The sequence below is a fragment of the Zingiber officinale genome, chromosome 1A, assembly GCF_018446385.1.
Source record: "Zingiber officinale cultivar Zhangliang chromosome 1A, Zo_v1.1, whole genome shotgun sequence".
In the NCBI taxonomy this organism is placed as follows: Eukaryota; Viridiplantae; Streptophyta; class Magnoliopsida; order Zingiberales; family Zingiberaceae; genus Zingiber; species Zingiber officinale.
The window spans coordinates 15,750,103-15,773,806 of record NC_055987.1 but is presented as its reverse complement, the minus strand read 5'-3'; the positions used below and the strand labels follow the sequence as shown (position 1 = coordinate 15,773,806).

Below are 23,704 nucleotides of genomic sequence, written 5' to 3'. Positions count from 1 at the left end.
AGAGTTTAAGACACTTAGGGCAAGAGCATGCTCACTTATAACTCGACTAAACTGCACAAGAGTCTGGATACTTGGTGCGAGAGCAAGCTCGCTTATTGTTACGAACCACAAGTGCATGATGTCATCGTCAGTAATAAAAAGATATCGAACCCACAGAGGCTGTTGATTAAGCACTAGTTAATTTCATACGACGAATTATCTAGACAAATGAAAGGTTAGTTGAGAAAGTAAGTAAGTAAGCGAAAGGTTAAGGAGAAGGAGAGAGAAGGAGTAAGGGATGATCTTGGAATGGGATGGATGATAGATTATGTAGGATCAAGATATGCTAGAGGGGGGGGGGGGGGGGGGGGGTGAATAGCGCTCGTGGCTAATTTTTTCGCTCAAACAATTCGAGTAAAAACGTAGCGGAAATAAGAAATAAAGCGGAAGAAAAACAAATGCTAATACTTTTCTTTTACTTGGTTCAGAGCCTATGACGACTCCTACTCCAAGGCCCACACTCGTTGAGTGTTTACTTTGGGCAATTCACTATCAATCTGAACATTACAAGTATAATAATTAAAGTACAATAATTGAAAGTATACTGACAACTACGAATAAGAAATTTTGGGCTTCTGGTTGTCAAAGTTGTGTTACAATTTCGTCGGATCGTCTTTTGAGCAGCGCGCAGTAAAAAGATTACAAAGAACAAGTATGTTTCAGTACCTGCTCGAGACAGGCTTAAATAGCCTGCTGAAGGTGCCTTCAGCCTCCATGGAAGACGCCTCCAGGAGGGATTTTTATCCCTTCCATGTCGGACACGATAGCTTCTGAAGCTTGTGATGTTTATCAATCTGAAGGCACCTTCAAGCTCCATGGAAGGCACCTTCCATCTAGCATCCAAGGCGCCTTCTTCCCTTCTTCTTGCGCAACTGCAGCCAGGATGCCTGAGGCACCTCCAACAGTCCCGGAGGCGCCTCAGACACTGTTCATCTGAGCTTTTTAAGTCCTTTTTGCTCTTTGCAAGATATGTTAGTCCAAAATATTAAATATACCCTGTAAAACAGAGTTAGAACAATAAAATATGAATAAATATAAGTGATTGACAGTCTCCGGACTGTCCAGTTCTGACTTTGAGTTTCGCTGAAACTCTAGGTCGAACCGAGCCCTACTGTTCCCTCTTTGGGAAACGCGTCGTCACTTACTCCTCTCAGGAGAGTTTATCTGTTGTCAGACCGGTCCTCTAGATCAACTAAACTTTTGCTCAGCATCCGAGTCTTCAGGACTTTTCCACTGGATGTTCGATCTCTGACCCATCCAGTCTTCAACCTAGTTCGTGGCCACCTAGATTTTCACCAAGAGTCCCCGACTCTAAGATTTTATCCAAAGTTCTTGACTCGCCAAGACTTTTCACCTAGGGTTACCACCCCTAGGACCTAGGGTTACCACCCCCTAGGGTTTTCCACCTACCTAGAATAACTAGGACTTTTGTCTAAGTACACTTAGGACTTTCCTGCTCACTTGGTTCAACACTTGTTAGATCACAAGATAACTTACCTTTGAACCCTTTGTCATTATCAAAACACAGATTTGATCGTCTGATGCTACCCGCACCAACAATTTCCTCTTTTTTGATTATGACAACACACTTTAAAGTTAAGTAAAATATATAGCAATAAATATGAATGAAAATATAGGGTCTAAAGACATGCAAAATCTAGAACAAGTTAATTTTATTTGTTAGCTCCTCTTTAAGTTTCTCCTTAATTTGCTCTTAGCTCCCCCTTAATTTTCTGTTTTTCTTAACTTTAGCTTCTCTCTCCCTTAGACATATATCAAAAATACTTTCGAGAGAGTTGAAAATATTTTTAAACAGACTAAGATTTTAAAAGTTTTAAAAAACACTAAGTTTTGAAGAATAAAACACTTAGTCTATATTAAGCTTTATAACACTTAGTTTAAAAAGATTTTGATAAAAGCTTAGTTAAGTACCTAGCTTTAGAAAGATGGAAAAGTTTAGTTTGAACTTTTCAAAGAAGAGAGAAAAAATTTTGAAATAAAAATCTTAACTTTTCAAAAAGGAGTTTAATCTTGAAAAACTTTAATTTTTCAAAGAGAAAACTTTTCAAAGATAAGAATTTATTTATTTATTTATTTTAAAAACTTTAACTTTTCAAAGAAAAGAGAAATAATTTTAAAATTTAAAAAATTTTAACTCTTCACTCCCCCTGGATGAATGTCAAAAATTTTTTAGTGTTTTACAGTCCAAGCATGAGTGTTTAAAGAAAGAAAAAAAATTCAACATAAACATCTTCCTTTCCTAACAAAATGTCTAACCTTTAGCTACTGGCTGTTTTACCATGAGATAGTAGCTTTCACTTGGTTAATCAAATTAAGTAGGTGTTCCAGTTAGTTTGACTAAGCATGAATAACTTAATTTGATTAATTTGGTTTTGGTATTTATTGCCCAAACTTATGTCAATGCACAGACATAAGCATTCTGAAATCTAGGCAGTACCCTATGCATCTCATACCATTCTAAGTATTTGTCATACACAAGCAAGATATTCCTAATGTGCTTGTTAGTTGCTCTTGCTGAAACTTAGAGGTGCATGCTTTCTAGGGGGTAGATACCTAGGCTAAGTCCAATTTTTTGAAAATGCTAATAAAATTAGAATTTTGAAAATATTTTTCCTAGAATTTTAAAATCAAGCTAAAAAAAATATAACTTTTAAAAGAACAATAATAATATAAATAAATAATTTTAAAATCTATTCTACTAAGTACATATTTAATTGTCTTCTAAGTACGCTGAACTCAAGTTCAGGTAAAGGTTTTGTGAAAATATCAGCTAGGTTTGACTTACACTCAACATAGTGAAGTACAATGTCACCCTTAGCTATATGATCCCTTACAAAGTGATATTTTAGTTCTATGTGTTTAGTCCTTGAGTGGTAGATTGGATTTTTAGTTAAGTTGATGGAGCTTATGTTATCAATTGAAATTTTTATATTTTTATATTCTAGTTGATAATCTTTTAAGGTATGCATCATCCATAGTAATTGAGATGCACATTCTCCCATGACTATGTATTCTACTTCAGTAGTAGATAAAGCAATACAGTGTTGCTTTCTACTAGACCAGCTTATTAGACACTGTCCTAGAAATTGTCAACTTTCACTTGTACTTTTTCTATCTAATTTACACGCAACATAGTCTGAGTCAGAGTACCCAACTAAGTTGAATGTGCTAGTCCTAGGGTACCAAAGTTCTATATTTAGTGCCCCCTTAATGTACCTAAGTATTCTTTTTTACATTGGTTAAATGTGATTCTTTTCCACAAGATTAGTATCTAGCACACATATCTACTACAAATAAAATATCAGGTCGACTTGTAGTTAGGTATAGTAGACTTCCTATTGCACTTCTATAGTATTTTAAGTCTAATGGTTTTCTTTCTAAGTCAGAGTTAATTTCAATATTAATTATCATTACGATATTTATATTTTTGAAAATTTTCATTCCAAATTTTTTAATTATCTCCTTCACATATTTTCTAGATTCGAGTTTTTATTTCATCTCTAAGATTATTAAGGAGAAAACTCAAGTACTATCGCATTCATACGTGAAATTTGTAATAACGTATTTATTTTTTATTCTTCTTCAGATGGATATTTAAAAAAAAAAAAAAACTTACTCGAGTTAGCGTCTACGGTATAACTTCGGATTTACGTAAAAATTTAACCATGCAGTACTAGTTTCAAATGGTAAGTGAGAATTCAATCACTGTTTCCTTTTAGGGTCTTCTTGGTTTCTTCCCGAGGGTACAATTTCTCCAATGATGTTGTCTGAATTATATTATCCCTTGATTAACAAATTTAATTTTTTTTTAAATAATCAAAGTGCATTGATTTAGAGATAGTGGACTCTCACTCTGTTGATTCCTGAATAAAATTTTAATTATCAATATAATTTTTATGGCCTTCATTAACTCATCAACCTTTATTTTCTTTCTAATTGTGATATCATTTAACTTGTACCAACAAGCTCCGACTTCCATTTAAGCTGCGGGTCATCCATTTTTCTTGTTTCTCCTTCAGTTCAACAACTGGTCTGGATTTTACATTTTTCTCTCAGTGTGAGTTTCCAAGACTTTGTTCTAAGATTGGTTCACATCACCTGGTCTCTTACACTGGGCGGTATTTAAATATAGTGAATTTGTTTGTCCTTCGTGTCAAAGTTCCAAGGAACTATTCCTCCAAATGCACATAATTGTTGCTCTTTTATTCGTGTTGGATGACTTTTTCAAGTTTCAAGTCTGACTTGGAGCATGATTGCACGATTGAGCACCTGACCTGTCGTAAATTAAAAAAAACAGTTGCTTTTCTTAATTTTTTTTTTTATAAAAAGGTGCCTAAATGCTCTCTTTATATTGTCACTTAACTGTCTATTGGTTATTGGTCCTCAATTCTGACAACGACCTAACGATTATGCCAATTTAAAAAATAAAATATAAAAATAAGGATAAATCAATTAATTAATCGTAAAAAAAGGTGAATCTTCTTGAGAGAATAATATCCCCTTGAACCCATCGCCCTCGTGGTCCTATCAATGGATGAGATTATGCCGTCTCTGTCAAATCAAACGGCCATGATTAACCCTACAAGCATCATCCAACAAACCCATGCATCGCTCTCAATAAATCCCCATACGCATGCGGACATCTCCCCAAATCTTTCTCATCCGACGTGTCCACCACAAAATCACGTTCCAAATCTCCATCGCCAGGGTAAGACTCTGAGGAGCGTCACTGGGGCGTGCTTACTGTACTGCTAATTTGAGCGTATATAAACAACGTCAACAATCCAATTAAAGGGCGACACAAGTACAGATAGTAGATTCTTTCGGGGTATTTCCTCCCAAAGATCTTTCCCATTTATGGTGCATCATTATCTTGGCTTACGCTATTGAAATTACCCAATAAGGTTATTTCGCTGTTAATTAAGAGGTAATTAAGGGAAAGAAGAAGGCAGCTAGCTAATCTTTACTGGCGAGGCAACACGTGCAATACGCATGGAGGTGAATTTCTTGAAACCCTAGATGGAAGCTGCTCTTTATAAACGACGGCAAGGAGATGAGAAGATCAAAGAAAGGAGGAGAAGGGATCAAATCTCACCTCCTATCTTACAACCCTCCTTACTCCCCCCACTCCTCTGTCATGCACGCGTCTCAATCCTGAACATTTGAATGCATGAGTTGTAAGTTGGGTGACAGAAGAGAGTGAGCACACGCCGGAAATTGCATCAGGTGATGCCTTGTCTGCTGCGTGCTCACTTCTCTTTCTGTCACCCGTCTATCCCTATATAACTATTCCTCATTAATCTGTTGTTTAAGTAGAGTTTCGGGTGATGGAAAAATTAAAACATGTCCTAGCTAGGCGGTGGATTGAGGGATACACACGCGTGTGTGCCATACGGTGGTTTCCGAGGTGACTGTGTTCATGGATTTTTAATCAGGGGCATGTTGATCTACTGATGCAGGCATGCTTTCTGTTTCAAGGTGGGCAAGTTGGTGTGGATCTATTGAATCGAGAAGGGAAATTCAAGTAACGAGAAGGCGTGTAAGAATGCGTGATTTTTGAGAGGCATCTGTATATGGTTTAACAGAAACACTCTTTGACTACCTTCTCTCTCCATAGTTTTTGTGCTTAGCTTAATCGTTCTCCTGTTCATGCAGATCATAGTTTATTGCCCTTTTGCAGTTCTTGCGAAACAGGACTCCTTTTTTGTCGGCATAAATTGCGAAGATCTACCCGTTTCTTCTCCGGTTAGTTTACTTGGGATTGATCTGTTTTAGCTAATTTTAGTCTGATCTATTGAAGTTTAGTGTCCAGTTATGCATGCGGTATCATAGATCGTTACTTCTTAGTTTACAATATATCTAGGGCATGTTTTATTTTTCTTATTTTCTTTTGCTTCAGATGATATTTCATTTCTATGTTTATTTCTGTCTACCTAGAGCATGTATTTGTGGTTTGATTTATCTTTTTGGCTTCCTATCTTTTATCTGCAGTAATGATTTACTGATACAACGCTTTCCATATTAAAAGGCATGACAGCCTGAAGTTTAATTAAACTGTCATGTTTTCTTTTTGTGCTTTATTTTTATAAGAATAAACTATGAAGAATGAAGGTGTAGCTTCTAATCAATTTTAGCCGGATGTTTATGAAATTATGATGCAGATCTATGATCCTCGCCTTTCATTTCTTGGCGGTGGACAATTTTGGTTGGTTTTATTAGTTTAAAATGGTAGTCTAGCATAATTGATATTGTTTCCAATGCCTCGGATTTGTTAAACTTAGACTTTAAAAAGCATTCAAATGTTGATATTGATTGATAGACAGGATAATAATGCATGTAAATATGTTCATTTTGATGCTAGATTGCAAATAGATTATGGAATATATTGATGGATATTTTATGAAAATGTTACATCAGAAAATTTTCAACCCTACATGATCTTCACGAATTTATTTTATTATTATTTATCAAAAACCTTCATTCATGATTTACATAGAGTGGGAAATTTCTTTTAGTTAACTTTAGATTAAATGTTCATTTTTAGTTTTATTTGTTGAATTTTCTCTAAGTAACAAAAATGGAAGGGGAGTCTTGGCGAAACAATAAAGTTGATATCATGTGATCATGGATTCAAATATCAAAAATAGCTTCTTGTAAAATAAAGTAAGACTGCTTACGATAAGCTAGCCCTTGTCCGAGGCCTATATTGACGGGACTTTTGTGCATCGAGTTGTCTTTTTTTTTTTTTACCCGAAATGAGGGGATGCTACTTTTGCATGCATGTCATCATGATGTTCTTAGTGAAAAGCACTATAGTTAATTACTATAGGTATCTTGTATATGCTAATGTAATGCAAAGCTGTTTATTGGATGGATATTTGTTTATTTTACTTAATCAGAACATCTTTAAACCAATCTACTTTATGATATGTACAACAAGATTGCATTACAACAACTATTTAAGCAAGAATAAATAGTTAAAATGCAGAATATTACTTGAGAGCCGTATGATTCTCATGTCTTACATAGGTTTAAAGGATAATTTTAATGAGATACACATGTTTCTTAGTATTTATTTCATAATTAGTATAATATTGGATCATTCTTCTATATGTAATATAGAAATTTTGATTAATGAAATTTGCTCTTTGGTAATGTCCGTACGATGTCTATTTTCTATTTATGACTATTTGATAAATTTCGTCCATATTTGTGTAATTCAATTGTTAAATTTCAAGATTGCATCAACAATATAATTACTTTTTTACTTCAACATTGTTCAGCTACTTAAATCAGTGTGCATAAAGGACTTTAATTTGCAACAATTAGACATGACCTTCTTAGTAGTCAGTCTATCAAAAATCATTAAAAGATCATGGAGACTAGCTAGGAAATTTTATTAATTGTAATTGGTTTTGAGGACTCATCCTTTACTCTCATGGTGCCTTTTCTACAAGGAAGATAAGTGCATAGTTGATTGCTATATGATTGAGCATGATCTTCTTAGTCACCCACAATCCATTGCTCATTTGCTTGTCATTATCATTTCTATTAAAATAGTATAAAGCAGTTCTTTTTCAATACAAACACATCCTTTGCAATTCTTTCTAATTTCTATGGTGATTTGACCTAGGTACCATCTTGCACAATATTTTGGTGTTTAATACTTTCAAATACATTGGTCTCTGCGTTTAATCGAGAATCAGCGAGCTTATATGTGATGTTTATACCCAGAGATGATATAGGAAAATATAGAAAGATTGGTTCACTATTGTTGTAAGTTTGGTTAACACTTTCGGTCTTATGATCTAAATCTACTTGGCCCGTTTCTACTCTTTTTATGCTCTACTATTGAAATTGTACTATGTTTAATGTGTTAATGCAGTGATGTACCTTTTCCACATGCCTTCTTACATGCGATAACCAAATATAATTTTTCATATATGTTCACATAATTTAGATATGTTGTCTCTTCTCTGTACGTAGGGACACCCCTGAATATAAATTTTGCACATTATTTAATACTCACTTCAAAAATGATTATTGAGTTGCTTTATTATGCTAGCGACGTGTGCTACAATTCTCAACATATGCTTAAGCAAGCTTGGTTTTGCTTTGACAATAGTTATGAGCAATATGTGCTAATTAACTAAGCAAGTGTGATAGTGGTGGCATCATTGTCAGCCTTTTTGTAGTCTTCTCTGAGGGTGGGTGAGCTATACTATTGGATAGTGCTGCAATTCTCAACAAGCTGACGCATGGAAAAGATGAACTCCTCAATGTGCTCTGCAAGGAAGCAGTGTTATGCTTTTCCGAGGATATATATATAGTATTGGGATGTTGTTTTCTCTTGGATATACATTTTGAACTATAAGTAGCTAGTCCATTAGAATTCAGTTTGGTATCTTTCTGTATTCCTCTTTAAACATACCTAAAGCTTAGTACAACAAATGGTTTCCTTACAGAAGTTTAAATTGGTGCAGTGTCACTATCATCATATATATTATTCTCGATCAAGTCAGGAATAATTAACTCACACCTCTTCTAAAAGTAATATTGCGAGGATTTAAAATTCTGTACATTAGTGGATAATCTTCAAAGGCATTAATCTGACCCGACAAGATCTGGCATCACTCCACTGAGAGTGGCGATATAGATAGAATAATCTCAAGGGCCAAAAGGCAGGTTTAGGGTGGTAGCAAGAAAAGAACTGAAGGATTATGACTAGCTTCAGCGGCATGCATTTGGAATTGCATTGGTTGACCCACAAGAATTATTGCACTTAGCTCGTGAACAAGGCAATTTACAAGGATGCAACATGGCTAGCACAGCGTACCTTCTGGTCTCGTGTTCTGAATAGCTTTGCGCGTGTTGCTTCTCGGTTCATTCGCCTTGGTCACGTTCCAATTGTATTTAGGGATCGTTAAACAGTTGAGGGTGAGATTAACTACAAAAGTTGAAACAGAGACAACGATGGACAATTAAAGCAACGAAAGGTTAACAAGGCGGCCCAAAAGATTTTGATTGATCTGCCGCCGAAACGATCAAGCGCCGGCATGTCCACAATCCGTTGTCCTTGAGCGCCGGCATTTCAAGTGCTCGAAGGTGTCGCCATCGACCTTCTTCACCTCCACAACCGGCGCCACCGTCATGATCTTTGCGGCCACTCCCAGCCATCCCTTCCGGCCGCTGTCCTCACTCTCCATCCGTAACTCTGCTGCCTCGCTTTGCGTCAGCCGGAATCTCCCAGCCTCCACCCCTCCAATTTGGGCACCACCATCTCTGCTGGCTCCTGCGTCGCGTACTGCATCAGGGCATTGCGACTACGCCTGCGTCCCGCATCCTGGCTCGAACAGCGGAGACAGATCGAAACCCTCCGAGAATGAAATCAAGTCGAACGCGTTGAGAATCTCATTATCCTCTGACGCAGCGGGGCAGTCGCGTTTCTTCCCCTTTCTGTCCTCCTCCAACGCGCAGGGAATGACTGACTTCTTGAACCAGGGCGTCTACAGCCTCGCCACGTTGAGCCTCATGCTGGGATTGAGGCCGAGCAGCTTGTAGACGACGGGGCGGGAGTCGGAAGGGAGTTACGGCGGGGAGTGGAATCCCCGGCGGTGGGTCTTCCGGTACATGGTGACGAGGTTGTCGTCCTGGAATGGGTGATAGCCGGCAAGCAATAGGAAGAGAAAAACGCCGCAAGAGCAGAGGCCAGCCATGGAGCCGTCGTATTCCCTGTTTCCGATAACCTCCGGAACCACGTAGGAAGGCGTTCCGCACGCTGTGTGGAGGTGGAGGTCGTCGGCCCTGGCAAAGGCACTGAGCTCAAGCTCGGCGATTTTGAGGTGGCCGACGTCGTCGAGGAGGAGGTTCTCAAAGCTTAATGTCACGGTGAAAGACCCCGCCGCTATGGCAAAAGTCGACGGCGGAGACGAGATGGCTGAAGTAGCGGCGTGAAGCGTTCTCCCGCAGGCGTCCTGCGTGCGAATAGCTTGCCGACGCGGACGAGCTCCATGACCAAGAAAATGCGAATGCGGGTGGCCATTACCTCGTGGAGCTCGACAATGTTGCTGCGACGGGCTACCCGCATGACAGCGATCTCGCGTTGCACCTGCTCCTCCATCCCTGCGCGGAGCACATTCTCCTTTCCCACCACCTTCATTACCACGCTCTCGCCGGTGAGCAGATCGTGCACCGCGTACACCTTGGCAAAGTTGTCGTGCCGAAGAACGCGGCTGGCCCCGTAGCTCCCATGACGCCTTTCCCTCCGACAGTCCGACTCAAGAGCCAACAATTCCTCCGTGAATTGTTGGATTAAACCAAACTCAAAATCAAATTTGTCGATTGTAAATTTCTCTTATACTCCTGCAAGAAGTAAAGTTCAATTTCATCTCAAGTCCTTTTTCAAGGATTCATTGTAGCTTTCATGGATTTATAATGACAAAAGGCGAATACGTTCATCCCCAGCGTCCTCGTCCATCCGTCTCAGGGTCAATACGTCAATACGGAGGAGATAAATTACGGACGACTACTAGTTTTCATGAATTTATGAATCTTATTAGTTAATACATTTAATATGGTTAATGTCTTATTGATTTTCATTTAAATATGGATGAAGTGCTACGTTTGTGTAAGAGTATGGTAGCAATACAAAAAAAATACTTGATCCGGAGGTAAGGTAGAATCCCGCTCCGCAGAAGATCATTGCCACGTTGGAGGTGAAAGTCATGGTGGTCACGGGTCTCCTGTCATCGTCCGATCGGGCGAGTGGGTTGCCCGATCGAAATAACAAATGTCTTGTCCGACATTATCACAGCTCGGCCACACACCGAACTTTCGACGCTCAGAGAACCAAAGTAGCGGCAAAACAGAAGTCGAGCGACTATCCCGCTTGGACTTACATCAGATCTCAAAACCAGCATACGACCTTCAAGCACGACCTCCCGCTCGTCGCAATAAGGAGCCCGAGCGGCGGAGAGACAACCAAGCGGCCATTCCGCTCGGCCCGAAGATAGCAGGATGGCCGTGCGGGCCTCCCGCTCGACCCCATAACAAACAAATTAGGGATCCTGTGACATCCTTTTGGGAACTTGTGCCACCGATAGACGACATGGTTAGCGGCATGAACAGTAGAGGATCGTACGGCGGAAGCTTCCACTATCATGTCAGAGATATACTCGGGTCATTGAGGTGTGATGTCAGGGACACTCTCCTGACATGTCTTCTCAGGATAAGTTTTGAGAAACATGCGCACCTCGAGGAGCGTGCATGCGAGCCTTCGGAGCCCTATATAAAGGACCCCAAGCTTCAACGGAGGTATGGACATTTTATTGAAGTTACTGTTACTCTGCTTCTTTGCTTCCTCGCTTATACATCGTCGGAGACTGACTTGAGCGTTGGAGGGCCATTGCCGGGGAACCCCTCCCTCGCTCGGCACTGGCGCTGTTGTGGTTGTAGGTTCCTTCAACTCGGAGTTCGTCAACAGTCAATAGGAGTGACACGTCCCCCAGCGCCCGTCGCCTCGACTCTCGGACAAGATCAAATTTAGCACCGTCTGTGGGAACACACCTGTATCCGAGCCGAGAAGATGGAAGAAGCTGGATGACTTCACACCGTGACGCTCACTCAAGAGGAGCTCGATATGCTCGTGCAAGCTCGAGCAGCCAAAATAGTCAAGCAGCAATAGCAAAAGGCACTAGCCGATCGACTGGCACAGCGAGCAACATCGGCGTTCGGGGCCCGAGCTGCACAAGAGGACCAGCCGGAGCAACTCTCCATCTACGGACAAAATAGAGGGTCGACCGACACTCATGGAGAGGCACCACCCGCCTCAATACCGTTCTACCGGGCTTTGTTCCAGACGCTCTCGGAAATCGTGCAGGCGAATCAAGAGTGAAGATCCTCTTCAGATGAAGCGCCCATTCAGGACGCCCGAAAGGGCAAGGCACCTCAAGGCGACAGATCCCCCGAACGGATCAATAGCCAGTTCTCCGAAGCGATACTGTAGGACCCTCTGCGAAGACACTACGCTCCCCTGGCTATTGGAGACTACAATGGGTCGATCGATCCAGACGACCATTTGGGCAAGTTCGACAACGCGACCACCCTTCACCAATACACAGATGGGGTGAAGTGCTGGGTCTTCCTTACCATGCTCTCCGGCTCGATACAACGATGGTTCAGGATACTACCGGATGGATCAATACAAAACTTCAAGGATTTTCGAACGCCCTTCCTACATCATTTTGCGAGCAGCCGGCGCTACTAGAAGACGAGCGTCAGTTTATTTTCTTTAAAGAAAGGACCAAGAGAAGCTCTCCGGGCGTGCATCCAATGATTTAATCAGGTAGCTATGGATATCTCCTCGGTCTCATCTGAGACCATGATGAATACCTTCACCTGGGGCTCGTCGAGGGAGACTTCTTTCGGTCGCTCACCAGGAAGTCGCCCCATGACTATGACCATATGCTCAGGAAGGCTAATGAGTATATAAACGTGGAGGAGGCCCAGGTAGTAAGAAGGAAGGAGGCACCAACCGAACCCTTGGTGCCAACCGAATGCCGACCGCTGAACGGCCACCAACCGCTGAAAGGGCCAAGGTCCGAGAGTCAGCTTCACCAAGAAACGAGGGTGCATGCCGTGCAACATGTGGCTTCCGACCGCCCAAAGGCATCGAAAGGCAAGGTATGGACACCTTTGCTCTTTCCATCAGTCGGTGTCACACAATACACGTGACTGCCGTGGTTTGACGCCAATCACTAGATCGGCCCCAAGGGGCTATCGTCGCCAATCGCCCTCTCCCGATCGACGGCACAAGCATCAATCCGTTGGACGGAGAGAGGGTGCAAGAAGGTCACTCAAGCGACAACGCCATCATCAGCAGTCCGCCATCGACCATCCCCTAGCCTCTCGTGAACAAAATAGGTCGTCCGCCCAGGAAGAGGAAAATAGAAGCAATACCGCTCGAGGGAAAATAAGAATCATTGCCGGGGGGCCGACCAGCGGTGACTCCAACCTAGCTAGGAAGTTATACGCTCGCCGGTTGAAGATACATGCGGTGGGATGCAGCCGAGAAAGGGCAAGTGGGCCTGAGATCAACTTCAAGCCTCGGGACCTCGAGGGAGTGGAGGTCCCGCACGACGACACCCTCATCATCCGAGCGGTAATCGCTAACTATACTATCCACCGAGTTTTTGTTGACACAGGGGGCTCAATAAATATAATCTTCAAGAAGGCTTTCGATCAGCTCCAGATCAACCAAGGCGAGCTACTACCAATGCTGACCCCACTATATGGGTTCACTGGCAACGAGGTACAACCGATTAGCCAAACTAAGTTGGCCATATCGCTCGGAGAGGAGCCACTCAGGAGGACCAGAACAACAAACTTCATCGTGGTAGATGCCCCCTCAGCCTACAACGTCATCCTGGGTCGACCGACCCTCAATGAGTTCCGAGCAGTAGTTTCAACCTACTACTAAAAGATTAAGTTCCCGGTAGACGACCGGGTGGGAGAAGTCAGAGGCGACCAGCTAGCCGCTCGGCGCTGTTACGTTGAGATGGTCAAGACCAAGGCCAGATCCACCCGAAAGGCTCCCAGACTAGAGGTAAGCGCCATCGCTGAAAAACCGCCTACTCTAGTTTATGAGGAGGAGGAAGTGCAAATCATCCTCGTCGAGCGGAAGCAACAACTTTCATAGCGTCCGACCTAGAAGTTGAACAGAAAGCGGAGCTGATCGCCTGTCTCCAGCAAAACCACGACGTGTTTGCGTGGTCGACGCACGAGCTCTCCAGGATTTCCCCTAGCGTCGCGCAACATCAACTCGACGTCCGATCGGACACTCGTCCGGTGAAGCAAAGGAAGAGAGACTTTAGCACCGAGCAAAATCTAATCATCCGGGCAGAAGTAGAGAAGCTGCTGGAGGCCGACCACGTGCGGGAAGTTCAATTCCCGAGCTAGCTCACGAATATAGTGTTGGTCTCGAAGTCGGGCAACAAGTGGCGAGTCTGCATTGACTTCCGGGACCTCAACCAGGCATGCCCAAAGGACTTCTACCCACTGGCTCGGATTGATCGATGGTAGACTCCACTGTTGGGTGTGAGCTGATATGCATGTTGGACGCGTATTAAGGGTACCATCAAGTGTCGGTCGCCCGGGAAGATCAAGAAAAGGTCAGCTTTATTACATCTGATGACACCTATTGTTATAATGTCATGTCGTTCGGATTAAAGAACGTCGGAGCCACCTATCAGAGGCCGATGAACAAAGTATTCTGACGACAGATTGACCACAACTTGGAAGTATAGTCGACGACATATTAATCAAATCCCTCTGAGTAGCTGACTTATGTGCAGATATCAAGGAGACATGCCAGACCCTTAGGGTGTACGGTATCAAGCTGAATCGAAACAAGTGTCTGCTCGACACGAAAAGCAGATGATTTTTGGGCTACATTGTCATCGAACGGGGCATTGAGGCCAACCCCAGCAAAGTGAAGGCACTACAGGACATATCGCCTCCTAGAAATCTGAAGGAAGTCCAGCATCTCACTGGTCGGATAACTGCACTGTCTCGGTTCATCTCCAAGTCATCCGATCGGAGCCTGTCGTTCTTCAAGATATTATGCCGAGCCACCAAATTTCAATGGGACAAGGAGTGCGACCAGACATTCGAAGAACTGAAGGAGTACCTTGATTTATTGCCTGTATTGGCTAAGCCAACTGTCGACGAGCCACTCAGAATTTATTTATCCTCGACCGAGCATGCGGTCGGTTCGGCGCTAGTTAGGTTGAATGGCGAGGAACAGCCGGTGTACTTCTTGAGTCATATATTGAAAGACGTTGAATCCCGCTACACCGGTCTTGAGAAGTTGGCTTATGCATTGGTACTCGTCGTTCGGAGGTTTAGCCCGTACTTCCTTGACCACTCCATCATCGTAATGACCAATAGTTCCTTGGGGAGGGTGTTGCTGAATCCAGAAGCATCCGATCGGCTAATCAAATGGACTACAAAGCTTAGCGAGTTCGACATCCAATACCAGCCCCGAACGACCATCAAGGCGCAGTCCTTGGTGAATTTCGTCACTGAGGTACACAATTCTGAGCCTGAAGCTATTTAAAAAATATATGTGGATGGTTCGTCTACTCGACAGGGGAGTGAGGTCGGTATATTATTCATCTCCTCCCAGGGAGAGCGGATGCAGTTGTCCGTTCGGCTGGACTATAGGGCAACAAACAATGAAGCCAAATACGAGGTGCTGATAGCCGTCCTGCAAGATGCCCGGCTTGTCGGAGTCATTAAAGTCCTCATCCATTCGGACTCACAATTAGTCGCCCAACAGCTGACCGGGACGCTCAAGATAAGTAATGCCTATCTTAAACTCTACGCTGAAGCCTTCGAAAAACTGAAGGCCAACTTTCGGGAGGTCGTCATACATAAAATCCCCCGATCGGACAACCAAGCTACGGATGAGCTGGAGAAACTAGCTAGTTCGCTATCGTCGATCGTCATACCACAGCCGATCGAGCAAGTATCTTTAGTGGCTTATGTCGACCGAATGGAGGGACTCTCCTTCCCAAATGATTGGAGAACGACTCTAGTGAATTCTTACGGTCAGGAGCTATGCCAGCCGATCAGGAGGAGGCTCACTTATTGAGGAAAAGGATTGGTCGATTCACCCTCATAGGAGATCAGCTCTACAAGAAGGCCTTCTCCAGGCCTCTGCTCAAATACGTCGGATCGGAAGATACCGACTACATACTATAAGAGGTACATCAAGGATCCTACGGAGGACACCCGGGCGGTCGATCGTTAGCAAGGAAGATTCTGCTTGTCGGATATTTCTGGCCGACCCTACAGGAGGAAGCTGCTCAGACGGTGGCCACCTGCCTATCCTGCCAAAGATAACATAACCTCTCGCACCGGCCGACCGAGGAGATGAAGACGTCCACAATCTCTTGCCCATTCGACCAGTGGGGCATCGACATCGTAGGGTCGTTTCCCATGGCGACGGGTCAACGGAAGTTTCTGCTCGTCATAGTAGATTATTTCTCCAAATGGGTCGAAGTTCAGCCGCTGGCAAGAATAACCGAGCAGATGGTCATGAAGTTCATCTGGCAGCACATCATCTGCTAGTTCGACATCCCGCGCCGGCTCATCTCAAATAATGGAAGGAAGTTCGCTGGCCAAGGGCTCAGGGAATGGTGTGCAGGATACAACATCTAGTAGGCTTTCACTTTCGTGGCTTATCCACAGAGAAATGGGCAAGCAGAGGTCACCAATCGAGAAATCCTCCGAGTCCTGCACGCTCGGCTCGATCATATGGGAGGCAGTTGGGTCGATGAGCTCACCATCATGCTATGGGGGCTCCGCACGACTCCTAAGGAGGGGACCAGGGCAACTCCTTTCCACCTGGTGTATGGTGGTGAAGCGGTCTTCCTCGTCGAAGTCGGGGTCGAATTCGATCGGATACAACACTACAGCGAGAACAACGCCGAGCAGAGACTTCTGGAGCTAGGCTTAGTGGACGAAGCTCGCGCAAAAGCCACCGGCCGGCTGATAGCATACTGCCAAAGGATGAAGTAGAACTTTAATCATAGGGTGATCCCGAGGTAGTTCTAGGTCGGCGATCTGGTATAGAAGAAAGTAAAGCCGGTCGGCGACATCACCAAGCTAGAAGCCCCATGGGCTGGACCTTTCAAGGTCGTGGAGAAGCTCCATTCTGGCGCCTATTACTTGCAGGGTGAGGATGGAAGATGACTGGAGCGGCCGTGGAGCGTGAATCATCTCCAGCCTTACCGAGCCAGGTGAGAGGTGCGCCGATGTAACAGTCAAATGTATCTTTACACCCCTGTGCTCTTGGTGTGCAGGGCAGAAATAGAGGTCAAATTCCGAACTCTGTGTCGAATGACCCAACAAATCGTTGAGCGGTGACATTAAACTCCTGTCTCCATTGGTGGTCGAGCGACGACCTTAAATCCACGTCTTCGCCAAATCGTCGAGCGGCGACCTTAAACCCATGCTCGACGAGTGAAGGCCCCTGGGAAGAGGATGCTCCGCTTGAAAGCTTGAGTTTCTTCAGCTCATCCTCTATAAAGGCAAGTCGTTGGTGTTGGTTGCTATGCGGAATATCATACCGATTCCCCTGTACAAAAATTTTATACAAGTCTTGAACCTTTACTAACAACCTATTGTGTTCTTTAGAAATTAAATTAGGGATCACAAATAGAACTTAACATTATTGATTCCAAATTTAACTTATCTGTTCTTGGTGGTTTAGACTTGGATCACAAACGATGCTTAACATTATTGATCCAAATCCACCCATGTTACAAATTTAATTAAATATTAATTTTTAAAATTGGCTTTTAGGACTACATGGCGAGGTACTAGACCTTCTTGGGTATGAGATCATCCACCACCGCCTAGTCAAAGACTTTTAAAGAAATTTAATATTTAATTTCCTTCTAGTAACCTTAGGTTTAACCAAAAAGAACAATCGAATCACAAATTCAAAAAAACAAAAGAAACACAAAATTGAAAATATAAATTCGATTACCTAGATTTATTAGCCTCTTGTGTTTGGTATTTCAAGATCTAAATAAAAGATGAACTAGTTATGATGCGGAAACTAATAACTAGTTATACCTTTTATAGCTTATAGACCTCATGATCTTCTGTCATATTCCTCTTCTTGACGTTGTGTGGGCAACGATCTACCAAGATGAGAATCCACCAAGCCTCTTTCTTCCTTTTTCCAAGTTTCGGCCAAGCAACCTTCTCCAAGAGATAGCAAGTCTCGGCCACCAACTAAGCTCCAAAGAAAACTAGGAAACAAAGTCTTCTTCCTCTCCTTCTTCACCAAGCAAATCCAACCACCAAAACAAGCTCCAAGAAGATGATAGGTTCGACCACTAGAAGAAGAGAGGAAGAGATGATAGGGTTGGCCACCACCAAGGAAGAAAAGAGAGAGGAATAGAAGAGTTGTATTGTAAGGTGAGGCACCTCTACCCTCTCTTTTATATTTCTTGGTCTTGGCATATAAGGAAATTTTAATAAAAACTTCCTTATTCTCCTTGCCAACAAAAGGAAATTTAAACAACAATTCCCTTTTTAAATTTCAATGGCTGGCCACATCAAGAGCTCCAAACAAGGAAAGTTTTAAACACAAAATTAAAACTTCCTAATTTGTTTCCGGAAATTTTTAAAATAAAATTTCTCTTTAAAAATTCCCTTCATGGTTGGTTGTAAAAGGAAACTTTTATAAATTAAAATTTCTCTATTAAAACATGTAAATGATTTCTAAAAAATAAAGTTATCTTTAAAATTAAAATATTCCTCTCAATCTACAAATAAGCAAAGATATCAAATCTTTTCTTAATTTTTTGTAGAAACTATAAAAGGAAATATTTAATTTTTAAACTCTCTTTTAAATCATGGCTTCCACATAAGGAAAGATTTTAAAAAATAAAATCCTTTTAATTTTTATATGGCTGGCCACACTAAGCTTGGACTCCAAGCTAAGGCTGGCCACCTCTACTTGGCTCAACCTTTTGCTTGGCCGGCCCAAGCTTGGACTCCAAGCTTGCTTGGTCGACCACCTAAGGTTGGGTAAGAAGGTGGGTATTTGGTGGATATAATTCTCTATATATAAGAGGCTATGATAGGGACCGAGAGGAGGAATTAGTTTTTGTCTCCCGATGAAATTAAGCTTCCCGTGTTCACCCCGAACACCCAACTTAATTTCATCAATAATAATTCATACCACTAAAGAATTATTATTGAACTACCACACCAATCCCAAATTACATTTTGGGCTCCTTCTTATTATGAGTGTGTTAGTCTCCCTATGTTTAAGATGTCGAATGTCTACTAATTAAGTGAGTTACTTACAACTCATTTTAATTAATATCTTAGTTCAAGAGTAGTACCACTCAACCTTATCGTCATGTCGGACTAAGTCCACCTGCAGAGTTTAACATGACAATCCTTATGAGCTCCTCTTGGGGACATTCTCAACCTAGATTACTAGGACACATTTTCCTTCTATAATCAACAACACACACTATAGGTAATATCATTTATCAACTTATCGGGCCTCTTGATTTATCGAACTAAATCTCACCTATTGATAAGTCAAAGAAATAAACACTAGATATATGTGTTTGTTATTATATCAGGATTAAGAGCACACACTTCCATAATAACAAAGGTCTTGTTCTTTTATTCAGTCAGTATAAAAGGAACTTACCTCAAATGGTCATGCTCAATACACTCAGAGTGTACTAGTGTAATTTTATAGTTAAGATAAACTAATACCGAATTACAATATACCTATTCCAATAGTTTATTCCTTTCCATCTTAGTCGTGAGCTACTGTTTATAATTTATAAGGAATCGATAACATGATCTTCTGTGTGTGACACCACACACCATGTTATCTATAATATAAATTAATTGAACAACTACACTTAGCATATAAATGTAGACATTTGACCAATGTGATTCTTATTTCTAAATAGATGTTTATAAAAAAAAACTAGGCTTTTAGTATACACTCTAACAGTTGGCACATGACCATGATCTCCACCCAGTACTACAAAGGAACATAAAAATGTTAGCATCGATCAGAGGTAACTAGTGAATTGGTAGCAAAATACGTACCCCGGTGGACATCTGCAGGTGGCTGTTGCCGAGCTGTCTCGGAGACATCATAGCCGCTCGAGCACTCGCTTCCTCCCAAATACCGACAAGTGGCCCGTGGATCAGAATCTTATACTCGAGGATGGTCGGGCGGGTGCACTGCTCAAGGTAGTCCTCTGTTGGAAGGTTGAGGGTTGCAGTCACCGATCGCTGACTGCTCGGGTTCGATGACGAGAAGATCGTCAAACCAGAAGGAACAGCAGTCGATGCTGGATTGATCCTGGACCGCAGGGGTCTCCGTTGGGTTCAGGATGGAGGCAGAGACGTGATCGGTCACGCAACGATAGGCTCCATCGACAGATCAGCCAAGGAGGGTGTCCGATCGGATGAAGTAGCCTCCACTATTTCAGGGGCGGCCGCAGGAGACGATGTACCCCCTCGCTTAGAGGATCTCACGCTCGAGGTGGTGGATCAGGAAGGTGTGGCCGTGCGGTGTCTCTTGCGCCTAATGAGCGGCTCGCCATCGCCTAAAGACCCCGAGCCTCCGGTCTAGGAGGCAGGTTACGCTCCAGGGAGGCGTGGATCACCCACCACCTCTATGTTGTCGTCCGGTCGTTGTCGCCTTCACCCACAGTAGGCGTTCCCCTGCCCTCTGCCAGCGTACCTTCGTTGGAGTCGACCGGCGTCAAGCCGAGGCTCGCCATTTCCTTTGCTGCAGTTGCCTCAATTTCGACATCCTTGAGCTTGGTCAGACCAGCCGCACGTGCTCGCATCATGATTTTAGCTGCAAAAGAAAAGAAGAAATCAGTTAGATTCTAGGGAAAAGGGTAAGGAATCCCATACCTAAGCCACTCGGGAGCCTCACGCGGATCAGACTCAACCCAAAGATATACATAACACCCCCCAGTAGTAGCTTATGGATGTCGTATTTCTGACCGGCCAGGATGTTCACTACATGAAGATAATCTGGTCAGCTCTTGTACTTCTTCAGATCCGGCTGAGGGGGTAGTCCCACTTGCCAACGTGTTTGAAAGCTCGGTCGTTCGGGAAATCGCAGAAAAAAATACTCCTTCCAATGTTCATTAGAAGTTGTCATTTTGTTAAAAAATACTAGGCCGACTCGAGACTGAAAAAGATAGGTCCCTAGCTCGGACCGCTTGGGATAGTAGAAATAATGAAAGACTTGAGGGGTTAGGGGGTTGTCGTACAGCCGGAACAATATGACAACGCCACATAGCAAGCGAAAGAATTGGGGACGAGCTGAGGGAGGGGGACACGGAAGTAGTTACAAACTTCAAGGATGAAGGGATGGATGGGGAAGCGGAGCCCGACCATAAATTGGTCTCGGAAAAGACAAATAGTGTCGGTCGGCGGGTTATTGACCGATCGGACGGGGAGCCCAAGATTATCTCGTGGTCAGAAGGGATCTCAATGACATTCCTAAGGTTCTTGGCATCACCCGCATCAAACCTAGTATCCATGGTACTATACTAGAAACCAGGAGTGGGGTCAGACGGCTGAGAAGAGCTAGCCATCGCCGGAAAACGAGGGTACAAGGTCGACAAAGAGAAAAGAGGGCGGAAAAACACCAAACAGGAGTTGGAAAGCAGCATGGGATGAAAATAAAAGAAAAGAACCGTGATAGATCGACAAAAGGAAAGCTCGGGAAGGCTTACATAAGGGAAAAGTTGCTGCAAGGGGAGATTGAGGATCGCCGGAACAGGTCAAGCACAGGGAACCGCCGGAGCACTTTCATAGAAGACACCGAGGTTGAAGAAGAAGCCGACACTGTTACTTTATAAAGATTGAGCTCAGCCGACCGGAGTCATCCGATCTAGGTCATGGAAACCGGAGCACAAATCTAGTCCTAGAATTCAAACCACCAGACGTCACAGCAGCGCCTGTCACTTCGGGCATGCGGCAGCAGCGGTGACACGTGGCATTCCCCCACTGGTTCGCATTTAAAGGGCGTCATTACCCGAAGTGGGCACGTGCTCGGCCTTAATGAAGCTGATTTGCATGAATCCCGAAGAGATTATGACGACATCAGCGTTGAACGCACTCGCCCAAGGATGCCATCGAAGAAACCGTGAAGCGCCGAGCGAGCTGTGGGATTAGTTCCACGACCGACCCACTCTGCGGTAGACCTAACGGAGTCTGATCAGTCTCATGGCTGATCGACCAACCGATATCTAGACTTAAATTATCCAGTCAGTCGGACTTGCAGCCTCCTTCGACTAAACTTGTGGGGGAGGCAAGTGATCCAGAGGTAAGGTTGGACCCTGCTCCGCAGAAGGTCACTGCCACGCTGGAGGTTAAAGTCACGGTGGTCACGAGCCTCCTGTCATCGTCCGATCGGGCGAGTAGGTTTCCCGATCGGAATAAGGAATGTATGATCCGACATTATCAAAGCTAGGCCACACACCAAGCTTCCGACGCTCAGAGAACCAAAGTAGTGGCAAAACAGAAGCCGAGCGGCTATCCCGCTCAGACTTATAATAGATCTCGGAACCAGCATACGACCTTCAAGCACGACCTCCCACTCGTTGTAATAAGGAGCCCGAGCGGCAGAGAGACGACCGAGCGGCCATTTCGCTCGGCCCGAAGACAACATAACGACCGGGCGGGCCTCCCGCTCGACCCTATAATAGATAAATTAGGGATCCTGCGACATCATTTTAGGAACTTGTGCCATCGACAGGCGGCATGGACAGTAGAGGATCGTACGATGGAAGCTTCCACTGTAATGTCAGAGATATGCTCGAGTCATTGAGGTGTGATGTCAGGGTCGCTCTCCTGACATGTCTTTTCAAGGTAAGTTTTGGAAAGCGTGCATGCCTCGAGGAGCATGCACGCGAGCCTTCGGAGCCCTATATAAAGGGGCGCAAGCTTCAACGGAGGTATGGGCACTTTACTATAGCTACTGTTACTTTGCTTCTTTGCTTCCTCACTTTTACATCGTCGGAGACTGACTTGAGCGTCGGAGAACCATCATCGGGGAACTCCTCCCTGGCTCGGCACTGACGCTATTGTGGTTGCAGGTTCCTTCGACTTGGAGTTCGTCAACAATCAATAGGAGTGCCACGCCCCCCAGCGCCAATCACCTCAACTCTCACATAGGATCAATACTATTTGCTTCATAATTTTCTTTTTCTATAAATTCCTTGCTTGGCCTTTTCTTCTTCCGTCAATCTAGTATTAGAGCTATGGTCAACAATCTCGTTTCTCTTGTACCTCGATTTAATGGTAAAAATTTTGATTATTAGAGCACTCTCATGAAGTTATGTCTTGAATCACAAGACTTATGGAGTGTTATTGAAGGAGTACTAGAGGAAGGAGATCAATTAACCGAACCATAACGAAATATTTTGAAGAGCAAGAAGCATCATGATAAAAAAACTCTTTTTCAAATTTATCAAGTCCTTGAAATTTCAGTTTATGAAAGGATTTTAAAAGCATGATTGCTCAAAGAGCATGGGAGATTCTACAAACAAATGATTCCAGTCAAGACCAAGTGAAAAAGGTTCGCTTATCATCTCTACGTGCAAATTTTGAAAAATTAGAGATGAAAGATAATAAAAAAGTTTTAGAGTACTTCACGCGAACCAGTTCTATTGTGAATCAAATGGAATCAAATGGAGAAATCATGAAGACCCAAAGGGTGGTGGAGAAAATCTTGCGAAACCTATCAGGCAAATTTGATCATGTGGTAATTGCTATTGAAGAATCACAAGATCTTTCACTAATGTCCTTAGAAAGTTTGCAAGAAAGATTGGAAGCTCATGAGGTTCAAATCCTTCAATAAAGTCCTCTTATTTCCACTACAAAAATATCCTAGATTAATGACGAAATTATTGATGGAATTTTATTTCGTTGGTAATTATCGACGAAAATCATATTCCATCAAGAATCCCTGACAAAATTTTATTCCGTCAGAAATCACCAACAAATTATAGTTTTCATCAGGAAACCAAGGACCATAGCCCCCGAAAACCCTAGTTTCCTC

The 23,704-nt window shown here is 43.1% G+C and overlaps 2 protein-coding genes across 11 annotated transcripts; one reads left to right on the top strand and one right to left on the bottom strand.

Moving 5' to 3' along the window:
- Window positions 1–5,130: 5,130 nt before the first annotated feature.
- Window positions 5,131–8,496, top strand: LOC122019719. 10 transcript variants are annotated; one of them, XR_006122014.1, is made up of 5 exons: window positions 5,131–5,286; window positions 5,377–5,467; window positions 5,539–5,599; window positions 5,716–5,805; window positions 7,694–8,496. XR_006122014.1 is itself a non-coding variant. In XM_042577216.1 (4 exons), exons 1-4 carry the CDS (start codon window positions 5,388–5,390, stop codon window positions 8,263–8,265), a joined length of 252 nt encoding a protein of 83 aa, XP_042433150.1. In that variant the 5' UTR covers window positions 5,131–5,387; the 3' UTR covers window positions 8,266–8,496. The 10 variants fall into 10 exon arrangements, 2 of the variants coding, with proteins under 2 accessions (XP_042433150.1, XP_042433140.1); XR_006122007.1 differs by having other exon boundaries at window positions 5,377–5,636; XR_006122023.1 differs by having other exon boundaries at window positions 5,131–5,467; window positions 5,741–5,805.
- Window positions 8,497–9,647: 1,151 nt separating this feature from the next.
- Window positions 9,648–12,510, bottom strand: LOC121996715 (CBL-interacting serine/threonine-protein kinase 6-like). The gene is made up of 3 exons (XM_042550787.1): window positions 12,451–12,510; window positions 10,106–10,354; window positions 9,648–10,034 (listed from the first exon to the last, which is right to left on the bottom strand). The coding sequence occupies exons 1-3, from the start codon at window positions 12,508–12,510 to the stop codon at window positions 9,648–9,650; spliced, it is 696 nt and encodes a 231-aa protein (XP_042406721.1).
- Between the last annotated feature and the right edge of the window lie 11,194 nt (window positions 12,511–23,704).